The sequence below is a fragment of the Takifugu rubripes genome, chromosome 18 (assembly GCF_901000725.2).
Source record: "Takifugu rubripes chromosome 18, fTakRub1.2, whole genome shotgun sequence".
Taxonomy (NCBI): Eukaryota; Metazoa; Chordata; class Actinopteri; order Tetraodontiformes; family Tetraodontidae; genus Takifugu; species Takifugu rubripes.
Window position 1 is genome coordinate 2086672 of NC_042302.1, and position 16895 is coordinate 2103566.

Sequence of the window (16895 nt, forward strand, 5' to 3'; positions counted from 1 at the left end):
GCAATCTCGCCCGTGAGTCGCTTCACCCCGCGCACCTGTTGCGCATCAGGACACTAATTAGCCCCCTTTCTTAATCCCCGGAGGCACACCTGCTCTCTGCCAGATCGTTGTTGTGTTCAAATGACTTTCCAGCGTATTCCTGTTTGCCTGCCTGCCCGGTTCTGACCTTGCCTGTTCCTGACCATTCTATCCTGCTCTCTCCCCAGTGAATCCTGTCTGTTGTCTGTTTCTGACGATAAAGTGGTGTTCAGCCAAACTCTGGTGACGCATTTGGGTTCTCGTCTGGTCCGTGATCATGTTTCTGGACCCCGGCAGCCTTGGCCTATAACAGCATAGCTAAGATGTGACCTAATGATTAGACGATCCCCAAAGTATGGTAATCTGTCTGTCTATGATAGTAACTGGAACTACAGAATTAGTGACAATAAGCTTTTTCAAAGAGGAAGGTTTTAAGTCTGATCTTAAAAGTAGCGATGGAGTCAGCCTCCCGTACCTGGACAGGGAGCTGGTTCCACAGCAGGGGGGCCTGGTAGCTAAATGCTCGGCCCCCCATTCTACCCCTAGAGACTCTGGGAACCACTCAGCACAACTCGCAGTCCACACTGAGCTCCAAAATAGTACATGTCGTGTTTATGTGAACTAATGGCAGTCCAATTTTATTCATGCAGCACTACAAAAACCAAAAAGTGCTTCCCAGAAGACAACTTGAACAGACAAAACATCCAATTAATAAGGGGTGAAGTGTGCTAAACACCACGGGTCATGACAGGAACAATAAAACAGGTGAAATGAAAAGGGCTAAGAGGAAAAGAAAGAAAAATCTTACACTAAAAGACAGAAATGATAGTCAGATGCGGTGGTGGCGATATCGAGGTGTAACCACAATGTGGGAGTAGCGACAGCAGAAGAACGGTCACAGTTTACATAGAGACCTTGGGACATCTAACAGAAGTTGGCCAGAGGAATGCAGGGCCCTGCTTTGGTCATGGATAGTTAAAATCTCACATAAATAGAGAGGAGCCAGTCTGGGAATGGCTTTAAAAACAACCAGGAGTTTTAAATAATTATAACATGAAGTGGAAGCCAATGGAGTGATGACAACACAGGTGTTATGTGCTCTTGCAGCGTTCTGCACGAGTTGTAGACGAGAGGGCCGACAGGCTGAGGCCGGCGTACAGAGCATTGCCGTGGTCCAACCATTAACTCATAAAAGCATGAAATGTCATGGTCAAGGTTTTAAATAGGCTTGAATCTGGTGAGTAAACAAAGCTGGTAGAAGCTCATTTTGAACATAGAGCTGATTTGCTTAGCAAATTTTAAACAGCCGCTACTTTATGTCACTGATACACTCAGTTAATGTGCTAACATCTGTCCTTCTGTTGGGTTTAATGGGCAAATAAATCTGGAGATCATTAGCCTATGAATGGAAATACAAATTAGGTTTAGTGATAACTGAACCCAGGGGAAGCAGGTACAATAGAAATAAGATAGGGCCCAGGATGGAACCCTGTGGCACCCCACAAAAGAAGGATGCAGGTGCTGAGCCATGCACCTGCATCCTTATCAGTAAGGTATGAGCTAAACCACTGAAGTTCAGTGGTGGACTGCGTGGTCAACTGTGTCAAATACTGTGAGATTCAACACAACCAAGGTGGGGTTCCCAGCATCGCCAGGCAAGGCAATGTCATTTTGCTCCTTTAATTAAGCTGACTCATGCAACTATTCCAAAAAAAACAAACCTGGTGCTCGTCCAGGTGCTGGTGCTAGAACCAGTTCTTGACCAAGAGGTGAGAGGAACAAAGTCAGACCCATGTCAATATGGGACTTGTTAGCCATGATCACGTGGCTGGATGTGGGCTGCAGCCTGCAGCCTGTTTTTAAAATGGCAGTTCACAGCTTTTGCTGTTGATGTTTTTGGTCTGTGTTCTCACAGCGTGATGGGTGCTTAGCTCTGGCCCCTATATAGCTGAGCTGGAAGTTGGTGATTACCTGGAACCTGTTTGGAACCAGTTTTGAACTGGTAATGTTCTTGGTATTTACTTAGGTGATGAAAAACACACCAAAAAAAAGTCAGGGACTGGCTCCGAACCAGCCCTGGAACCGCTTGTCGGGACCAAAAGCCAGACTGGAAAATGTTGAAAACACAGTTTGTCTCTGTAAAAACTTTTCAAGCAAATTTTAAAGAAAAGGCAAATGGCAGACAGACAACACGGAGGGGTCAAGAAGAAGGTTTTTAAAGAGGGCCTAACACAGCATGTTTGAGGGTAGATGAAATAGACCCAGAGGGGAGACAGGAGTTGATAAAAACAAGCAGACTTGACCCAACCGAGTCAAGAACCTCCTTTAGAAACATGGCTGGAATGATGGAATCACTCTGCTGAAAGACAGCCGAACGTGCAGGAGGTACAGACATATACTCAGGAGAAATTACTTTATTACACATTCTGCCTAACAGTTTCTACCCTGTTAGTAAAAAAGAAGCACTTGTTGCAGGTTGTGGCAGAAGCATCAGACAGGACACTGGGGCAAGGATTAATAACAGTCGATGGCACTAAACTCTTGGGTGATTGGAGCTATATTGGCTATAATAGAGGACAAATACTTGGACTTTAGAGCTCTCAAGTCATGATGACATGTAAAATGATTTTTTATAAAAGGTTTTGGCCTTTAACAGGCAAGTCATATAGATAATATTACTTAGTTTGTCGACTTTGCAGTTCAACAGCAAAGTCCTGGACATCGCAGTGTTTCTCTAGAATCAGCTGGATATTTAGTATTATTCCCCATGGAGTCACTTGCTGGAGGTTTTTGCGGTTTTTTTTTAAGGTATCTCGATAATTAAGGGGGGAAATACTCGGGGAAAACTCGGGGAAAAATTCTCAGAAAAACAGGGAGAAAAGTATTTACATTTTGCTCTTCAGAAAGTTAGCGGAGGAGTGAGAACGGTTTTAATGTACAACAGAAAATTAAACAGAGTGAGACATCATCTCCTTTCTCTCTATCTTCTGCGCAGACGCAGTGTGACTCCGTCGCCGGAAACAGTTTTACGTTGAGTTCACCGCCCCGGAAACAGCTTTTCGCGGAAAAATTGAGTGCTGCAAATACTTATACGCGGAGACTTCAAAAACAAGGGGTGAGGGGTTTTCTTTTGTGATCACGGTCACCTCATATGGGTTAACCTGAAGCTTGTTTTGCTGGTTAGCTTTAAAAACGCGTTAGTTCGCAGCTGATGTTAGCCTAGCTAACTGCAGCAGACCGAATGGCTAAGTGCTAACACGGATCTGACGCTCCTTTTTGAACTGGTTACTAATGTTATTCATTCATAATAAAATGTGGCATTAAAAATACACTTATTAGTGTAGTCGTTTAATTATGTACTTTAGTAGTTTGTAAGGTTTTTTGTGGTATGTAAGGTTTTCTTATACTGTAATAGAACATTTTACTGTAAATTCTTATGTTCATCTCCAGTGTGGATGAAATTATTATAGAATATTGTATGCTGACGCTTTTAAAGGATCGAAAGGGTACAGAGTCTTTGAATATTTAAACCGTTTTAAAATGTTATTTTTGTTTAAATGTTTTCATTCATTTCGATTTCCAAATATTAAGTCAGCATAACCATGGATGTATAATAGAAGATAAACAAACCTGAATATGTCTTCAAATATTTTCCAAAACCTAATTATTTCTTGTCAGAAAACATTAACATTCTATTCCTGTATTCTTTGCAGTCATGGGGAGCAGGTCAGTCCTGGTCCCAGTTAACACCTATGTGTCCTGCACATGTTCTGTACAGTTATGCCATCCAACGTGGAGATCAAAGCCAGAGTGAGCGACCAGGTCCAGTTTGCTGAGAAGGCTGCACAGCTCAGCCAATCAGAGGGCACCATCATCAGACAGCGGGACACCTTCTTCAACTGCAGCCAGGGACGACTAAAGCTGCGGGACTTCATGGTACATACTTTTGGATGTTTCCGAAACCACACACTCGTTCCCTGTTCACTACTCACTACATGGGGGGCATGGATTGAGTGAACTACGTAGCGCACTCAATTTAAAGTTAGTATTCGGACAACGGCGTCATTTACGGCGCACGTAAAGTGACGTCATGGTGTCGCATAATAATTACGAACCGGTCGCTGGGAAAAGTGGCCAGGTCCATTTAATTATTTTAACCCATCAGAAATACATTCAGCGGTCATTTGATGAAAATGCAATATTTTACCCTATAATTAACTTTATATAATAAAATGCCAATAATAATACAATAATAATTACTTATTACCTAAAATAATTAGTGTCCCTTGACATTTTCAAGCCAAGACCTGATGGTACATTCTCATGTCCTATTCCGCTGGAGTGAAAACATTTAGTAAAGCAAATTTTTCATCAAAAAATGGCTCCAGAGCTACTTTTCATCTTTGTAAATATTCTCTTACTGAGATTCTGTCGCCTGGTGAGGAACAGACGATTCCAAAGAACAATTTTACGTGAGGGGCGGGGGATCAGTGAAGATTGATTGATTTTTATTTTTTTTACACATTTATGTTGTAATATTTTAAGATGATCATATTGGACCCCTACTGAAAAAATATTCTTATTTCCAAATATTTCATATATCAAACCGCACAGTAGAAATTACGTTAAAAAATGTATCCTGTCGGTATCACGTGATACCGTAAAGGCTGATGGGATATATTTTCCAAGTTAGGGTGCTCGCTTGTACACTACTTTTTGCAGTGCATTGTGGGATACATTGAGTGCACTACGTAGGGTACAGCGATGCTCACTAACATTTCGGACACTATTTCAAAATGGCGTCCACACTATTGAGTGCACTATGTAGGGTACAGGGGGTGGTTTCGGAAACAGCCTTTGTGTGTGCGTGTGTCCACGTCCGTACTCTGTATTAGTGTTCCAGCCTTTGGCTCCTCCTGGTGGCCACTATGAGAACAACACCCATCGCTTCGTTCCTCTTATTTACCCCAGAATAAAAATATCTATCTGTTAGAACGACTCAGGTCAGCTGATCTTCTACGAGCGTCCCGACACTGACGGACCAAAGCTGTCCCGTTACTCCATCAGCCCTACCAGCGACCCATCAGGCCTGCGTGTAAGAAACCATCTGTGTACTTCTGCAGAAATATGCTCATGTTCGTCCAGGTTAATGACTGCGTACGCGCGTGCGCACGTGCATGCCCTCAGACCGTCTTGTCTGATGCTCTTGGAGTTAAAGGTGAGGTGAGGAAGGAGCGACGGTTATTTCTGATTGGTCAGACCCGAATTCACCTGGACACAGTCGAGGGACTGGGAACCTTCATGGAACTGGAGGTAACTGACATAAACATTCACACACACACACACACACACACACACAGTGGTGAAGATGACACTCTTAAAGGAAACTGGAAGTGCCTTCTTTTTTTAACCTGATTCGTTGTTTGTTCAGGTGGTCATGCGTCCTGATCAGACTGTCGAAGATGGGCAGCGGGTACGTTTCTGTGCTAAATGTTAGCGTAGCATCAAAGATGCCAGTGTCAGGATTTGTGTGCTTGACATATTTTTAATTTCATCACTCATTTTTATTGCATCCAGAAGGATGGGAAATGACTCGACTCTTAGAGAATTACAAACAATAACTATCAATGCTAGTCTGGTGATTATTTGAATTAACCTTGAAGTTTATTCTGTGTTTGTAGTTCAAAAATGAATCTTGTAAAACCGGAATCAGTGGTGATAGTGAATGTTTAAATGTTTACAGGTTGCTGAGGATCTGATGGAGAAACTGGGTGTGTCCCAGGACACACTGGTAACGGGAGCCTACATGGACCTTCTGCTCTTAAACAAACACTAATCTGATCATCTGCTACAGTAAAACTCCCAGTAATCTGATTACAGTCGACTAATTGTTTCACTGTTTTAGGAAATAATTGATATTTTATTTATTTTAAATAAAGCTCAATCAGAGAGGATGCAGAAAAAAGACATTTGTTAAGGGAAACAGTTTGCTTGTTTACAGATCAATGCAAATGTTCCATTTTCTGGCATCGTGTGGATGGAAATGTTTAAAATTTGAGATGAATTTTGTAGAAAAAGAGAAAAGCTGTTGTTGGTCCCATTGAAGTAATAAAGTTTCAGCATTTGAGTCCAGCAGCAGATAAAACAGCTGGGTCCACTTTCCGATGTGTTCCTGAACACACCTCAGATAACACTTCCATGGGGTTTTTAATCTCCAGGAGGTTGCCATGGAAACTGGTGTCATATCAGATGTGTGTTCAGGCTGAATGTGAATGTTAATCCCAGAGCCGATTTTCAGGTGAATTGGACACAAATGCCGTGTTTCACCAACCGGGAAGAGATTTTTACCTGTGAATGAAGCTTCGGGCTGTTCTGAGATCAGCTCATCTTCCCGTTTTATCATGACCCACATTTGAGAAGAACATTCACCTTTTTACCAGCAGAGGGCGCCGCACCATGCGGTTACTGCAGGTCCCATAACTAACAGGCTGTAGATAAAGATGTCAATTTTATTTTTATACCGTTTGGCAAATTTAGAATCAAAAATTTTAAAACAATATTTTATAAGGTAATTCCAGGAAGTGATGTCAGCATGAGGAGCTTTTTAGTTCCTGGTCGAGAAGTTCTGCTGAAGTGTCAGTATCTGCAGTACTGCAGTTGGCCAGCGGGGGGACTTCAGGCCAATTCTGATGCTTTGATTGGTTGAAACAAGTGGACAAAAGTTACATCAGTATTTGCATCATTTACAACAAAAACTGAACGACAGAATTGTTCAATCAGCCAAGCTGGGAGAGTGACCACAGGATGCTCGTTTCGTTGATGGCTTGTTTTTGTGATGGCTTCTGTTCCATGTTTGGAACAACAACAGAACCTGGTTCCGATTTCTCCGATTTGTCCTCATAAGACGACCAAAACACACCTGTAACTACCCCCCATTTAGCGTTTAGCATGGTGGTATGCCGATGGCGAGTGCTGCTGCGGGCCCTCCGAGTGAGCATGTCCACATGTGGAAAACACCCTCTTCATCATCTGCAGGGATCATGTGACTCCTGCCACGTGCGTTCTGATTGGCTGCTCCCACTTCCAGAAGGATGCCAGTACAGCCCATCATGCAGCACCTGGGCTTTCTAACATCACACAGCCATCAGGACGATGCTCCAAAGATGCTGACTCTGACCCCCCCCACCCAAAAAATGTTTTTGTCAGTGCATAGTTACCATGGCAACGGGCCACTCCTCCACACCCACGCTGCTTACCCCTCTCTCCCTCTTTCTCTCTCTCCTCTCTCACTTGTTCACCAGAGAGGTGCGTTTTCTAACCCACGCATTGGAGTGGGAGACAACGTGCACTTACATGCGCACAACCACACACACACACACACAGGGAACACGGTGTGTGTGTCATGCTAGCAGTGTGTGGGCTGAACCGACCAGCCTTCCACTCATCCTGCCTCTCTCTTCTTTCCTCTCTTTCCATCCGCACATGCACCTTCTCCTCCTCTTCCTCTCCTCTTTTCCCCACCCTACATGATCTCTCTTCCACCTCTCTTCTTTCCCTTCATCACTTCTTCCATTTCTTTTCAGTTTATCATGGAGAACGAGTCGCTCTTCTGGGTAAGTCTCTGCAGCAAGAGGGTGTGTGTGTGTGTGTGTTTGCTGCTGTTCTTCCATCTGTCACTCGTCTGTAACTTTTAAAGTCGTGATTGAATTTATTCATCATTTCATCCTTTCCATTCATCCTTTCCTTGCTCCCTTCCTCCCTATTTCGTCTTCACCCTCTCGTCTCCTCACTTCATTTCCTTCTTTCTTTTCTCCCTCGGTGAAGAACATTCTTATCCATCAGTTCTTCCTCCCCTGGCTTTTCTTCTTTCTCTCATCACTTTCCTTGTCCTACACTTCCGTCTCTCCTTTATTGATCCCTGTGATGGCATCCCCTTTTTTTTAATGATCAAAGTCTGTTCTCATCCTCCGTCTTCATCGGGGAGTTGAGTCAGCATCACTGCTCTACAGATTTGGAATCTCATCACCTTCTCTCATGTAATCTGATTACAGAGCAATGTAATCTGATTGCATTGAAAGTAAATATTGATTTCAAATATCGAATTTGTGATAAAAGTTTTCTTTCGTGTTTTTTTGTCTCCTCTTATTTTTCCACCTTTCTTGCCTTTTTAAATTTCCCATCATGCTCTCTGTGCATCTCCTGTCCCTTTTTTTAGTCCTTCAGTCTTTTTAACATTGATAGTGTTTTTTTTGGTTTTTTTTTGAAGGATCAATTTCTTCTTTTTGTCTCAGTGGGAGTTTTTATGATTTAATGATGTAATTAACACAAAAGTTCACAGATAGTTGCTGCTCTGGATTAAATATTGCGTTATGTAATCGTGTGTGTGTGTGTGTGTGTGTGTGTGTGTGTGTGTGTGTGTGTGTGTGTGTGTGTGTGTGTGTGTGTGGGCTGACTCAGGTTGATGATCTTCAAAGAGGAAGTGTTTTAAAGTCTTTCTCAGATCTTTTCCGCATCATGTTTTTGTCCTTCAGATAACACGGGACATTTCTTAAGAGGTCAAAGGTTAAACAGGTTCACTGATTGTGAAGAAAAATCTGAATCATTTTGAATCTGTGACCAGGATTCAGAGCTGATGTGAGAAATTTGACTCTGCGTGTGTGTGAGTGTGAGAGAGATGATAACACACTCCCAGTTATCTGCTCCTGCCATTGGTAACCATGGCAATGGTTGAGGGAGCTACATGTTCAGGACAAGCACAGGCACTCACTCTCTCTCTCCCTCCCTCTTTTCTTCCTTCTCTTTTCTCTTTCTGTCACCCCCTTCCCCTCCACACACACACACACACACACACACCAAACTTAAGAAGCATCTGCATAACTTTGATCTCTGGACTCTCAAGAATCGTCAGGTTGGTTCTGGTCTCTTCAGTCCTGCTGAGGACAGGAAAAAAAGAGCAAAATGGGAATTAGGATGATTAAAACACCAATGTTATCCTGATCTGGACCAGTCTAACACACACACACACGCACACACACACACACAGAGTTATCAGTGCTCTCCAGCTTCACAGCTTTTCCTGACAAACATCCGTTTCCTTGGAAACCTAGACGGGAAGCAGGAAGTGTGAGTCACAGGAAGTGCTTCTAATCATTGTCAAGTCTTTTTTTGTTGTTTTTTTTGTGTCCAACATGTACTTTGTCTGTCTGTGTTGCCATAGTAACATCCTGCTTCCATGCCCTTCAACACACCAGCTGGCTAGCATGCTGTTAGCTATTAGCAGTGTACCAGCTGGCTAAACAGACCAGCCTAGCGCCCCTCCTCTAATGTGCCGCTAAATGTCAACAGCAGTGATTATTAAGGTCTATTTTAGCTTCTTTTTTGCAATCTATGTGACGAATGCTCCTCAGTTGTGTTAACGTTAATCGTCTAGCTTAACATGCCATTTTGAGTCGCAGTATATCGTTGTTGCTTAATTTCCGCATTAATTTGTCGATCCCCAAAAGGAAAACTAGCCTAAAATGTTCCCTGTCAGCTCCATTGTGTCCAACGTAAGCCCCGCCCCTTTTTGGGCTCCCATATCTGACATCGCTCAGCAGTTAAACCTTGTCTTCCAGGAACGTCTATGTCTGTGAACGTGTTCCTACTAAAGCGGTTTTGCTGTTTAACCTCTGTTTGCTGTTTCTGCGCAGCGTCACCGTTGCTCTGGGCCAAGTCCAACCATCACACCACTGAGATTAGCAACAGGAAGTTGAATCGATATTTCGAAGTTTATGTAATGATACCTAGCAGCTCTTAGCGTGCACCCGCTGCGCGGCGAGTGACGCATCGTTTGCATAATCAAGGGGACCTGGACTGGCCTCCTCGAACAGCATCTGTGCCTGACCCAGTTCTGCTCTTGGACCCAGCATGCTCTGCACCTCCTCTCCTCACATGTATTCTTCTTCTTCTTCTTCTTCTTCTTCTTCTCCCCCTCCCCCACCCTCACATCCTGGCCTCCCTCTCCTTTCCTCACCACCTCCTCCCGGTCTTCCTCTTGCTCTTCCTCCCTCTCTTCCTCTTTCTACAGGATGGGCAGGGCCAATCCCAGAATACTCTCTGAGACTCTGAGACCATTGCTCCACCACAGGATTACTACAGTCCCACTACACCGACTACCTAAAGAGTACCTCACCAGTACTTGCGCTTCGCTTGGTTTGCTCGTTCTACTGCATCTTCAGGAACATCTTCAGGAACTTCACCTCCAGGAATACAAGAACGTGCCCGAAACTTCCGAGCTCTGTTCCAACCCAAAGAGACGAGAACCCACCATCTCACACTGGACCAGGACCAAAAACCAGAAGCACACCCACCCTGTACCAGTCCAGAACCCCAATCAGATCCTTTGTTGATCCAGGACAGACCAGTAGAGACCAGTCAGAGCCAGCAAAGGCTGTTGGGAGAGGTTGATGGGACTGCTGTCAACAGGTGAGTCCTGTCCAATGTTCCAGGGTCGAAGTCGGGTTGTCGAACGTGATGGCCGCCCTCTTTACTTTGGTCAAACGACATGGCGCCGGACTGGCTGAGGAACCTTTCTAACGTCTACTGCAAGACACTATTTGCTTTTTAATTCAGTATGAAGAAACTGTTTGACATCATTAGCGTTCAGAGCATGCGTGGCGATAAATGAGCGTAACCCAGACGGTCGACCCGCCGGGGTCTCAGTTTAGGGTTCCTTCTGATCTTCTTTGATGTTTTCATTTTTAAAAAAAGAAGCCAGAACTCATCACCAATCGTATTTTGAAAGCCAACACCGTTTTATTTCCATTGTATCGGCAGACGTTTGGCATCAAGTCGAACTCTGAATTTTCGAGGGTTTTACCAAGAGGCTAGAGAAGCTAGCATTGGCGCCCCGGACCCCACCCATCCTCTCTGGCCACGCCCCCTTCCCTTGCCTGTGTTGGTTGTAACAGCAGGTGGTTGAAAACTCCGAGCTGCCGTTTGTCACTTAGCTGAATCAACTTCTGGTCACATGTTCGATTATCTAACAGCGTTTCCTAAAGGTTGACGTTGTGAGTTTTACCGAGTATTGAAACTATAGTATTTGTAGTACTTCACTTGTAAACGCTGTCCCTGCTGTCACAAACTTTTAAATTCAATTTGTCAGATATTCCAGATTAGCTGAGTTAAGAATGTGAGCTGATCTTCGAATCGGCACTAAAACTTTGAACAAGCATCAGTTTCTGTGTGGGAGGACAAATCCAGGAAATGATAGGAATCGGGAGTTATTTCAGGATGAAGCCTCCAGCTGAGCAGAGTTCACCTTCTGCTCGGCAGTGATGTGGAGCCAGGCAGAACATCCTGGATCAGATCAGACCCGAAGAACTCGGAAGGTTACGCAACAGAGCGAGGAGAAACCATCATCGGCTCACAGAGCGCAAGGGAACCGAAATAAACGTACGCAGAATTCTGCTCAACATGCTCCAAAATGGCCGCCTTCCGGCAGTCGGGACTTTCTCCATGTGTCTCACACCTGGATGCTGAGACAGCTGCCCTGTACGCTTGTTTATCCTTTACAATTCAGTCTGTCTCCAGAGTCTGACCCCTAAACAGCCACAGAGGCAGGAAAAACTCCCTTCAACAGGAAGAACCCTTGAACAGGACCAGGCTCAAACGTGGGGGGGGGCTTCCTGCTGATGGGTTGATGGACAGAGGACAACAAAATACACATACATTATGCAACATGCTACACTGAAAATGCAGACTGTGTGCAACTGTGTGAGTCAAGGGGGTCAGAGGTCAGTAAGCAGGTGTAAAGAGAGAGAGACCTAGAGAGAGAGAGAGAGAGAGCGAGGAAGTCAGCAGATCATTTTTAAGGCTAGACATTTTTAAAATCCTTTTATTATATGCAACCAAATTCGAGATCTTTGATGCATCATTAAAGAATCTCGATCTCTGGAAGCGTCTCAGAAGTCCTTGAAATGCCGTCAGGTTCTGGTGGCATTCCTTCAGTCAGGCTCCACTTGGAAATGGGTCAAGCGCTTGATTCCAGTTGTGTGATTTGGTGTGGTCAGGAGAACACGAGCAAAGGCTGAGTGAGGCGCAGATGAATAAGGAGCAGGTAGGACGCTCGTTTGTAGAAAACAGGAACTGCGAAAATTGGTCAACCCTGTTGTCATAGCAACAGTGAGCATGCAGATCAGGAGGCTTTTTTAAAGCACACACACTCCGAGTGACAGTGTGAGGTTAGCACAGGATTCCCTGCTAATCCTGTTTCCATGACAACGCACAACTCGTCCTACTCGGCACTTCACCCTCAGCTCCAGTCGTCCTTTACTGGCAGAAAAGGAGCTAATTAGCACGTCTGATTGTGACTAAAAATGATAATTAAATTCATTCCGACGTGTTGAGTGAACAGTACTTTTATGTGTTTGGAAGGTCCACAGATGACCCGCAGAGCAGAGAGGTGCAACTTTATCTGGGATTAAACTAAAGAACTCAGCAGACAACCAAATGCTAGTTTCACTTCGGCATCTGAAAAGAGCTCACGCTAAAATACAGCAAAAACAATGAGAAGTCTGAATTTAGGTGAATGTTTTATTTGCTCCTTTAAGATAAAGCAGAAACCATTTTCACACCACAAAAGAAGCGTGAACAAACAATCATAACCACATATTTACCACAGATGATGTGCTATCTGGGCTAACTTAACGTTAATATTTAGGTGAAAGTACGCTAAAACCCTAAGCTGCTTCATTTTTGTTTACTATCATGCTAACACCAGGTAGCTGATTATTGTCACATTTCTGCATTGATAAATGCTGATAATTTAGTTTATATATTAGCAGTTCTGACTTAAATCTAGTGTTTAAACTTATGTCACATGTAATTTGGCGGAATTTCACATCTGTTTTCATCCACCAATAAGGTGTTTTTTGACAAGAAGTGCATTTTTAGGCCCAGTGAGGATTTTTTACGTCTCCCACCAGGTGACATGGAGCTAAACTGTGGTAATGCCTCTGTATTTTCATAATCTCAAACTGACTGAAAAAACACGTTTTTCAAAAATGAGCCAATGAGTTTAACGTGTCTGAGTGTGTGAAAAACAGGATGTGATGTCACATGTGAGGCTGCCATTAACCCCAGAGACGGAGGTCAGACCAGAGGAAGGAGACATCACCGCACAAACACACAAATCTGTGTGTGTGTGTGTGTGTGTGTGTGTGTGTGTGTGTGTGTGCGTGTGTGTGTGAGAGAGAGAGAGACCATCCTCTGTATAAACTCACACCTTTAGAAACAAAATGCTGTGAGATTCGTGGGAGGTTGTTGGTCCCAGTTCTTGTTTAAAATAACCTGGCAAGTAGAATCCCAGTGCTACCATGTTAGCATGCTAGCAGTTGTTCGAAGCACTGACTAACGAGCCTTCCTCCTGCTCAGCTGTTTCAATTAATTTAAGTTAGCTAAGTTTAGTTTATAACGCTGTGTGTGTGTGTGTGCGTGTGCGTGTGTGTGTGTGTGTGTGCGTGTGCGTGTGTGTGTGTGTGCGTGTGTGTGTGTGTGTGTGCGCGCAGCCACATGCCTCTGAGTCCAGCCGCTGACACCAAACATGATCGCCCGCGGCAACAGGCGGTTACTAATGGCAACCCAACAGGCTCTGCTGTTGCCAGGGACGAGGACGGGGATGAGCCGCCCTCAGGAAACAGTATTGTTGTCCGCATCGGCATCCCAGACCTTCAGCAGACGGTAACACGGAACAGAAGAGCTGTGATCTCTGACCAGACTTTTGTGGTCGTAAACGTTTACGATGAAAGTTTTTGACGCTCGAAACCTTTTCTGTGGCTGGAAGAATCAAACACGCGATTAATCAGCCCTACATCCATCCTTCCACCTGTCTGTCTGTCTGTGTGCGTGTCCGTCCATCTGTGTGTCTTGCAGAAGTGTTTGCGGTTGGATCCAGAGTTACCCGTTTGGACCAGTAAGCAGAGGGTTCTGGTGACGTTGACTCAGTCTCTGTCGGATGTTCTGAACTATGGTCTCTTCCAGCCGGCGTTCAACGGCCGAGCAGGAAAGTTCCTGGACGAGGAGCGCCTGCTGAAGGAGTATCCTCTGCCCCCCATCACGCCAATCCCCTATCTCGAGGTCAGCCTCCACCCTTTGTCCCTGCTGTCAAAGGGACTATTTCTTTACGCAGGAAAATCTGTATTTCGATTAGCATCTGATCGGAACGTTTTAACCCTCCTTTGCTGTCACTGAACGAAAAACAGCCAATCACATTCGGCCACCTTTTAGAAACTCCAGGACAAAAAGTTTAACGTTTCCATGAATGTTTGAGATAAACCTGGTGCCTGTTTACAGCTCTGACCGGATTAATCCTCTGATTTTACAGTTTCGTTACAAGAGGAGGATTTATACACAGAGCTACGTGGATGATAAACAGCTGGCCAAACTGCACACTAAGGTGCACACGCACACACAGATAGTGTGTAAATTGTAAACGATCGTGGCTGTTGTTGAGAAAAGTGCTCACATGAATCCTCATTTGAATTTTCAGGCTAATCTGAAGCGTTTTATGGAGCACGTTCACCAGAAGAATGTAGAGAAAGTTTCCAAATGGTTGGAGAAAGGCCTCGATCCCAACTTCCACGACTCGGACAGCGGAGGTGAGCACACGTCAAAACGTTCATTGATTTTTGGTGAATATTCTTTCACACTCAGCTCCATCAGAAAGAGACGTGTTGGGGTTTTACAGTTAGCTTAGCACACGCGCAGCACGAACACCGTGATCATTTCTCACCTCGGCTGAATTCGTAAATCATAACGCGTTCTCACTCGTTCTCACAGCTCCACAGTTTGTTTAGTTGTTCTTGATGCGTCACAGTAACGAGCACACACGCGCATGTGTATGTGTGTGTGTCAGAGTGTCCGCTCACCCTCGCCGTCCAGCTGGAGGAGAGCGGCGAGCTGATCAAGGTCCTGAGAAACGGAGGAGCACATCTGGACTTCAGGACTCGAGATGGAATCACCGCTCTGCACCGAGCTGTCCTGTGCAGGAACAGTGCCTCGCTCACTGTGAGGAGCTCACACACTCACACACACACACGATAGAATGTTGCACAATGTTGCAGTAAATCATCATGACCCCTGCAGGCAACATGTGATATTACAAGATAAAAGTGTTTTGGCTAAAAGGCTAGCATACTAAGTAAAAAGCAGACTGCTGACATTTAAGGTGACTTTTCTAAATCGGGTTCTGGTCCTCAGACTATGCTGGACCTTGGAGCATCTCCTGACTACAAAGACAGCAGGGGCCTGACGCCCCTCTATCACTCTGCCATTGTGGGCGGCGCCCCCTACTGCTGCGAACTGCTGCTGCAGGACCACGCAGCCATCGGTACAAAGACCCTTTGTGTGTTACACCTGTGGTTTGATCTTTGATCTGAACTCTGTGTGTGTGTGTGTGTGTGTGTGTGTTTGTGTGTGTGTGTGTGTGTGTGATGATTTTCATCATCTGTTATTTTGAGACAAAACACTTGACTGCTGAAATAATAGTTGTTGTCATGGTTGCAGGAATGACTGATGAGAATGGGTGGCAGGAAATTCACCAGGTGACTCACACACACACACACACACACACACACACACACACACACACACAAAGACGGCACCACAGTTATTTAAATGATCCGTCTTAACATACAATTATGATTTGTGGGTGTGTTTGCGTGACTTTAGGCATGTCGCCATGGTAACGTGCAGCACTTGGAGCACCTGCTGTTCTATGGTGCTGACATGAGTTCCCAGAACGCATCAGGAAACACTGCACTGCACCTCTGTGCTCTTTACAACCAGGTAAGATGGAGAGCGTCTCTGTGTTAGAATCCTGCTGGTTTTGGTGCTAACGTTGAAATTGTTGGTGCTTCTGCAGGACAGCTGTGCCAGAGTGCTGCTGTTCAGAGGGGCAAACAAAGACATCAAAAACTACAACAACCAGACTGCATTTCAGGTTAAAAAAAAAAAATCTCTTCAACAATATAACAGTAGAACTACAGCAGTACTTTCACAACAACATTCTCTCATCTACAGCGAATTTAAAGTGACGCAAATACTCATTCACTCTTTGGGAAATGTGTTGTTAATTTGTTGATTAATGTATCAATATTACTTTTTTGCTTGTGTGTGTTCAGTGCAAGTGTTTGGTCTCCTCCTAGTGGTCGCTTTGAGAATTACACTGATCCTTCCTTTTCTGTGTGTGTAGGTGGCAATAATTGCAGGAAACTTTGATCTTGCAGAAATTATTAAGATCCATAAACTCTCTGATGTCGGTGAGTCCACAGACACATCACTTAAGTGTAAGAACAGAGGCCCACACGCAACAGCTGCTGTAACTCCGCGGTGTGTGTGTGTGTGTGTGTGTGTGTTTCCAAGTAGTTCCCTTCAGAGAAACCCCCTCCTACACAAAGCGCCGCAGAGTGGGCCAGGGCCAGAGCAGGATGCCGGCCGGAAATGGACTGTCGTCGCCTCGATCTCTGATTCGCTCAGCCAGCGATAATGCCCTGGAAAGCCCCGCCTCCTCTCCTGGCCCCTCCCTCCAAAGCCTGGAAACGCACCACGACACACATACACACTCACTACGACGACACACACGACGACTCAGGTGCTTTGACATATGTTGTACACACGTGTATACATGTTGCTCCGCTATACTGCAGTACTCTACTTTGTACTGCAGTATCTGATGTCAGTACTGCAGTATCTGATGTCAGTACTGCAGTACTGTAGTACTGGCACCAGTAATGGTCCAGTTTCTTACACTGGTCTACCAATGGTCCATCTCCAGTCCCAGCAGTGGGGGTCAGGGGGAAAACAGCCCACCATCTTCACCTCCTCTGACCCCTCAGATG

General features: G+C 44.8%; 2 protein-coding genes across 9 annotated transcripts in view; both read left to right on the forward strand.

The window, feature by feature from the left end:
• Nucleotides 1-6163, forward strand: part of LOC101072575 (uncharacterized) — an 8574-nt gene extending 2411 nt beyond the window's left edge. The window contains exons 2-7 of one of the 2 annotated variants that reach the window (XM_011613178.2): nt 3014-3133; nt 3797-3954; nt 5012-5113; nt 5206-5331; nt 5450-5491; nt 5762-6163. In XM_011613178.2, coding sequence (XP_011611480.1) covers nt 3799-3954; nt 5012-5113; nt 5206-5331; nt 5450-5491; nt 5762-5854 — 519 coding nt within the window. In that variant the 5' untranslated portion in view covers nt 3014-3133; nt 3797-3798 and the 3' untranslated portion in view covers nt 5855-6163. The remainder of the gene's footprint in view (nt 1-3013; nt 3134-3796; nt 3955-5011; nt 5114-5205; nt 5332-5449; nt 5492-5761) is intronic. The other variant, XM_029825392.1, reaches the window with a different exon arrangement.
• A 1219-nt stretch (nt 6164-7382) lies between these two features.
• Nucleotides 7383-16895, forward strand: part of shank3b (SH3 and multiple ankyrin repeat domains 3b) — a 23966-nt gene continuing 14453 nt past the window's right edge. For 2 of the 7 annotated variants that reach the window (XM_029825370.1, XM_029825372.1), the window contains exons 1-14: nt 7385-7631; nt 10085-10482; nt 13566-13737; nt 13930-14133; nt 14381-14452; nt 14546-14654; nt 14912-15063; nt 15256-15385; nt 15562-15599; nt 15727-15843; nt 15920-15997; nt 16250-16316; nt 16420-16648; nt 16832-16895. The exon at nt 16832-16895 is cut by the window's right edge and continues 112 nt beyond it. In XM_029825370.1, coding sequence (XP_029681230.1) covers nt 13570-13737; nt 13930-14133; nt 14381-14452; nt 14546-14654; nt 14912-15063; nt 15256-15385; nt 15562-15599; nt 15727-15843; nt 15920-15997; nt 16250-16316; nt 16420-16648; nt 16832-16895 — 1428 coding nt within the window. In that variant the 5' untranslated portion in view covers nt 7385-7631; nt 10085-10482; nt 13566-13569. Of the gene's footprint in view, nt 7632-10084; nt 10483-13565; nt 13738-13929; nt 14134-14380; nt 14453-14545; nt 14655-14911; nt 15064-15255; nt 15386-15561; nt 15600-15726; nt 15844-15919; nt 15998-16249; nt 16317-16419; nt 16649-16831 lie in introns of all 7 variants that reach the window. The other 5 variants (XM_029825373.1, XM_029825375.1, XM_029825374.1 and 2 more) reach the window with 5 other exon arrangements.